This window comes from Corapipo altera, unplaced genomic scaffold (genome assembly GCF_003945725.1).
Source record: "Corapipo altera isolate COAL_440 unplaced genomic scaffold, ASM394572v1 62, whole genome shotgun sequence".
NCBI lineage: Eukaryota > Metazoa > Chordata > Aves > Passeriformes > Pipridae > Corapipo > Corapipo altera.
In genome coordinates this window covers 4704276-4710275 of record NW_020884894.1, presented here as the reverse complement: position 1 = coordinate 4710275, position 6000 = coordinate 4704276, and the positions used below count along the sequence as shown (strand labels likewise).

Here is a 6000-nt window from a genome sequence, read left to right as displayed (position 1 = left end):
TCTCTGCCCTTGGTACATTAGCCGGCTCCCGACTCGGACGCTGCGGCACCGGGAATGTCGGACCCCGCTCCCCCGGAGCTGTCCCGGCCGCCCTCGCAGCCGCGCAGGCCGCTCGGGCCCCACGTGCGGCCCCGCTCCGAGAGACGCGGCGCCTTTAAGAGCCCAGTGGCGCCAATTCCGTCCCACGTGACCGCTACCGGCCGCCCCGGTGGGCGGGGCTTCGGCGCGCGGGCTCCCGCCAAACGAGAACCGCGCGCGGGACCGAACCCGCGTGTCCCCGGGACCGGCACCGGGACCCGGCACCGGGATCGGCATCGGGACCCGGCACCAGGGGCGCCGCCATGGCCCAGCTCCGCATCACCAACTTTTTCGGCCAGACAAAAGCGGCCACCGGAGTCCCGGCCAAGCGCGGCGGCGGCCACCGGCTCAAGGCCGCCCTCGCCGGTGCTTCGGTGCCCCGGGAGGAGGAGGATGGTGGTGCCCCGGCGGGGCTCAATGCCTGCCCGCCGCCGCTGCTCCGGTCACCGCGCACTCCGGCCCGCGGGGACTCCCCGGCCGTGCGGGGGCTGGCGGGCAGGAAGAGGAGCCGCCGGGACATGGAAGCGGAGTCGCCAGTCGGAGCCCGGTTCGGGGAACCGAACGGGAAGTCGGCGCGGAAGAGGCTGGAGCCACCCCGGGATGCGGAACCGGGGTCTCCGGACGCGGTAGGGAGATGGGGGGATCGGCGATGGCCGCTTCCTCCGGGACGCGGCTATAAAATGGAGATGGGCGAGGATAAGGGGAGGAGGGGAGTGGGTGGGTGAGGAACTGTAAATCAGCAGGCCCCACCACGTGTTTGACCCCTTTTCCTAGTGCAGGACCCCCAAACCTCCTGCCCCTTCTCTTGGTGCAGATCTCTCCCTGTTCCCAACCCCAGGCTTGCTCCCTGCCCCTCGTGCAGGACCCTCAGAGTTTGCCCCCCATTCTCCTGATGGAGACTCCCCCCTTATCCTGTCTTGCCCCCTGTACCAAGTGCAGGACTCCCAGAACTTGCCCTCCTTCTCTTGATGCAGACCCTTCCCCCCTACTTGCCCCTGTCCCTAGTGCAGAAACCCCTATGGCTACCCCCCCAGTGCAGGACTTTTGGGGGGCACCGGGGAAGGGGTCTGGATGGGTGGTTTCCCTGGGCAGCCTCTAACTCTCCTCTGTCTCTTGCAGGCCACCAACCTCTCTCTGCTGGCCACTGCTCAACCCCTGACACCCTCCTCGCAGGACCTGGCAGTGCCCCTCCCGACCACCCCCAGCTCACAGCAGGACACGGGGACACAGCCTGGCACAGCCCCCCCGGGGACAGCCCGGCGCCTGCAGCGGGTACGGGGTGATCCCGGCTCTTTGCTCCCGTTGGGGGTGGATTTGGTGCTGTGACCTGCTGTGACCCCGTGTCCCCTCCCTACCCAGGAGGATGTGGCCAAGCTGCGGGGCCGCCTGCAGAGGATGAAGGAGCTGGCCCAGCTGCCATCTGTGCCCAGTGGGACCAGCACAGACCTGCGGGGCCGCCTGGAGCGAGTGCGGCAGCTGGAGCTGCGGATCCGGCAGAGGAAAGCGGAAAGTGAAGCCACACCAGGAGCACGGCCATCCAGGGACACTGGAGCAGCAGCTCCTGCGGCAGAGGCCGGGTGAGGAGCAGCCAGGGAGTGATTTTGAGGGAAAATCAAGGTGTCCCAGCAGTTGCCACAGCCCCACAGTGGTTTTGTGGGTGTCCTCCCACCCCATGAGGGGGTGTGGGGATTCTGAGCGTGGCCCAAGCTACCCTGAGCATTGGGATGTCACTGTTTCCAGGTGATGTGACCCTGATGCTGGCACAGGTTGCTGAGAGAAGGGTTTTGGAATGGGAATGGGAGGTGGGTCCCACTATCTGGGGTCAGCAGCAGGACCCCCATCCTGGCCAATGTCTATCTAGAACCTTCTTTCTTTCTTCAGAGAGAAGCCCCCAGCATACCAGCGGTTCCACACCCTTGCTCAGGACCTGCCCCCAGGGCTCACGCTGCCCTACAAGTTCAAGGTGCTGGCAGAGATGTTCCGCAGCTTGGACACCATCGCCGGGATGCTCTTCAACCGCGCCGAGACCATCACCTTCGCCAAGGTCAAGCAGGGGGTGCAGGACATGATGCGCAGGTAAGTCGGCAGCGCTGGGCAGCCTCTTTTGGGGTCCCAGCAGTCCGTTTTGGGGTCCCAGCTGAAGCTGTCAGGGCTGATGACTGTTGGGGTCCCCAACCTCTCGGGATGCTGTTGCAGGCAGTTTGAGGAGCGTCATGTGGGGCAGATCAAGGCCGTTTATCCCACCTCGTACCATCTGCGCCAGGAGAAGAACATCCCCACGTTTGGTGATGGCAGGAAGAAGTCAGAGTACCAGCTCACGCTGGAGCCAGTGGTGGGAGAAGGTACATATGGTTTTGGGGTGTCCAAGAGCTGGAGTGTGCTCAGTCCCGGCTAAGATCTCTGAATCCATAGAGATGCTCTGCTTGGTCCATTAAATAATCATCTGCAGGCCTGAGCATGTTGAAAATGGGAAACGCTTTTGCAGGGCAGTGATTGTGGCAGTGACTCAGCCCTATGGTGGGACTCTGATCCCATCCTTCCCAAGGTTTGGGGAGGTGCTGTGGGTGATGCTCGTGTTCCTCCTTGCAGAGGAGAAGGTGGATGGTCGCCCTCACCTGTCGGCATCGCGGTTGCTGGAGCGCAGGAAGGAATTCCGTCGGAACCTGGTGAACATCGTCAAGCAGCACCACAAGGTGAGGGGCACCTGGCACCCCCTGCTTTGGGGCCCTGGGGTTGTCACTATCTAGGACAACTAAAGGACAGGCTGAAGGACGTGGCTGGTTCCCATGGGATGTTCTTGCAGCAGGTGTGGGTGGGCTCTGAGTTCCCTCCATGTGTTGGCCAAGCCATGCTGGGAGCGCAGGGCAACAGCCAACTTCCCCATACCTGGTGCCACGACACAGCTCTTGCTCCTCTCCAGGCATTCCTGGCTGCTCTCAGCCCTCCCCTGGAGGTGCCAGAGGAGAAGCTGACCCGCTGGCATCCCCGTTTCAATGTGGATGAGGTGCCGGACATCAGCCCCGTGGAGCTGCCGCGGCCGCCGCAGGAGGACAGGCTGAGCACGGCCCAGGAGGTGCTGAGCACAGCTCGGGGGATGCTGAGCCCCAAGGTGAGTCAGGGCTGGGGTCTGGCTCTGTCTGTGCCATCTCTCTAAGAAGATGTGACCGGACAGGGGTTGGGAGGGATTGTTCCAGAGCCACAGGACCTGAGGCAGGTGGGACACAAACCTGGCTGGTGGTGCTGCAGATTGTGGTGCAGGACTGGTGTCGATGCTGGGAGAGATGATCCAAGGGCTAGAGCTCCTCTGCTCTGGAGACAGGCTGGGAGAGCTGGGGGTGTTCAGCCTGGACAAATGAAGGCTCTGGGGAGACCTTAGAGCCCCTTCCAGTGCCTAAAGGGGTTGCAGGAGAGCTGGAGAGGGACTTTGGACAAGGCCTGGAGTGCCAGGACAAGGGGGAATGGCTCCCCACTGCCATAGGACAGGGTTAGATAGAATATTGAGAAGAAATTCTTCCCTAGGAGGGTGGGGAGGCCCTGGCACAAGTTGCCCAGAGAAGCTGTGGCTGCCCCATCCCTGGAAATGTCCAAGGCCGGGTTGGATGGAGCTTGGAGCAACCGGGGATGTGGAAGGTGTCCTTACCCATGGCAGGAGGTAGAACAAGATGGGCTTAAGATCTCTTCCAAACCATTCCATGATTCTATGAAGCCCCTCAAACTCCTCTGTGCAGACAGGGATGAGCTGGGAGCGCTGGGTTGGGATTGCTGGGCTGAAGGGTGACGGCAGGGGCAGCAGAGGGGAAACTTCTCCTTCCTCCAGCCTGAGCTGTAATCCAACTCCTCCTCCTTCTTCCACATGAGCAGATGGAAAAAGCTCTTGCCAACCTGGCCTTAAGAACAGCCGAAGCCGGTGCGGGGGAACCGGTGCTTTCCAAAGCACCGTCCCCTGCCAGCACTGCCAGCGCTCTCAAAGGGGTGTCCCAGGCGCTGCTCGACAGGGTGAGTAATTCTGTCCTGGATGAAAGGTGGGTGCTGGGGGTGCTACCTGGGCCTCACCCCATCTCCTCCACTCCCCAGATCCGGGCGAAGGAGGCGCGGAAGCTGCAGGTGCTGATGACGCGGGACATGCAGCAGGAGGAGCGCGTGGCCATGCTGGGCCGGCTGCCGGCCATGGCCCGAGTCCTGCGCAGCGTCTTTGTGGCTGAGAAGAAGCAGGCGCTGCCCATGGAGGTGGTTTGTGCCCGCCTGGGCGACAGCTACGATGAGCTGATGGCACCTGGTAGGAATTCAGGGGCGGGTCTCTGCAGGGGGAAGGGGCTGGGGAGGCAAGTTCTGACGCCCTGTTCCTTGTTCGCAGCTGAGATGGAGAAGCACCTGCGGCTCTTCGCGGAGCTCCTGCCCGACTGGGTGGGCATCCACGCCATCAGGACAGACACCTACATCAAGCTGGACAAAGAGAAGGACCTTGGCCTCATCACTGAGAGGCTCACCAAGGCGGCAAAGGAGGCAGAAGCCCTCTGAGCCCCCTAGGGATCGAGGTTTGCCCTGTGCAATCTCCTCTAAATGTAGCAAATCCCGACTGCACTCTGGGTTCTGGTGTGGGCTGATGGGAGGCTTATCCTCAGGGGTGTCTGAGGAAGGGCAAAATGCCTTAATTTTTTATTTAAGGGATCCTGGGGTGGGACCCATGAGGGCTGTAGGTCCCCTAATCCTCAAGCAATCCTACATCCTGGGGTGACAATGCAAGCGATGAAAACGAGCTGAGGAACCTCTTCTTGGCTTTCCTGTGTTCTACTGAAGTTTTAATGCAGGATGTTTCTCCTGAAGATCTAATTTTTGAGGTCTCTTCCATGAACTGGGGTGAAGGCAGGACGGAGCAGGGTGAGGTGAGAGGGTGACAGGCAGGAAGGAGTGAGAGAGAAAGTCACAAATCGACATTCTTGGAGCTTTGGGCCTTGTTCTGTTTTTAAGGGAGGGAAAATGCATCTTCCAGCCGTCACTGGAAACAACTACAGGACTTGTCAAAACATATTTGTATTAAATGTTTTAAATATAGCTGACTTGTGTTAACCCAGCACTCTTCCTCCGTGAGCTGCCTGTCTCGTGGTTCTCCATGGCAATTGGCACCGGGAAGGGCTGGGTCCTCATCCAGCTCCTGGAGAAAGACTTACTGGAAAAAGTGAGCGTGGGTTTGCAGGGAGCTGAAAGCAGCTTTTGTAAATGGGGACGGGGGAGCAGCTCCTGCAGGGATGGGAGCAGGCAGGGCTGGGGTGTGCAGGGGGGGCTTTTTCCCAGGGGAAAGACCAGGCCACTCGGCTGAAGTTGCTTGGGAAGAGGGACAAAGAGGGTGAGGATTGCTCAGAGGTGCTGGGCTGGCGCAGTGCCCGGGTCAGGACAGTGTGGGTGCAGGGGAGGAGGTGGGAGCTGCCCAGTGCCACGTCAGACACACCTCACACTGCTTCCCGAGCCAAACTGGGCTGGTTGGAGCAGGAGCCATCAAGGACTTGCAGAGAAAGGTGACTCTCCTTCATCCCTTCATCCTATGCTAGTCCTGGCCAGATTCCCCACCTGAAGTACCAGGTTGAAGTCAGGCAGCATCAAAGATCCTACAGCACTTCTTCCCAAGGGAGCAGGCAGACCTTCCTCCTCTTTGTCTTCCTCCAGGCCCCTGCTTGCTGTGTGCAGCCCAGTTGGCAGGCACTGCTGGCAGGAGGTTGCCCAGTTTCCAGGGAGGAGGAGGGTTTAAACCCAGCCCAGGAACTGGAGAGATACACAGGGCTGGGGTGCAAGGTTGGGGGGCTCTTGGGTGTGAAGCTGGGGGCCTTTGTGGTAGGCTGGGCTATCAGCCATGCTCAAGGACCTCACCATGGTGGAAAGAAGCTGGATTTCAGGAGCTGGACTGAGAGGAGCTGGATTGTAGAGGAG

At 60.9% G+C, this 6000-nt stretch overlaps 1 protein-coding gene across 1 annotated transcript; it reads left to right on the top strand.

Moving 5' to 3' along the window:
* Nucleotides 1-242: 242 nt before the first annotated feature.
* On the top strand, nucleotides 243-5149 carry CDT1 (chromatin licensing and DNA replication factor 1). Its single transcript, XM_027647087.1, has 10 exons — nucleotides 243-704; nucleotides 1198-1350; nucleotides 1438-1655; nucleotides 1960-2154; nucleotides 2275-2420; nucleotides 2668-2771; nucleotides 2999-3187; nucleotides 3940-4074; nucleotides 4153-4354; nucleotides 4433-5149. The coding sequence occupies exons 1-10, from the start codon at nucleotides 342-344 to the stop codon at nucleotides 4594-4596; spliced, it is 1869 nt and encodes a 622-aa protein (XP_027502888.1). The 5' UTR covers nucleotides 243-341; the 3' UTR covers nucleotides 4597-5149.
* Nucleotides 5150-6000: the final 851 nt, after the last annotated feature.

Excerpts from the sequence above, each read along its gene's own strand:
- CDT1 (XM_027647087.1), top strand. The coding sequence starts at position 342 with ATGGCCCAGCTCCGCATCACCAACTTTTTCGGCCAGACAAAAGCGGCC. Across the intron at positions 705-1,197 it reads AACCGGGGTCTCCGGACGCG|GCCACCAACCTCTCTCTGCT; the intron begins GTAGGGAGATGG and ends TGTCTCTTGCAG. Across the intron at positions 2,421-2,667 it reads GGAGCCAGTGGTGGGAGAAG|AGGAGAAGGTGGATGGTCGC; the intron begins GTACATATGGTT and ends TCCTCCTTGCAG.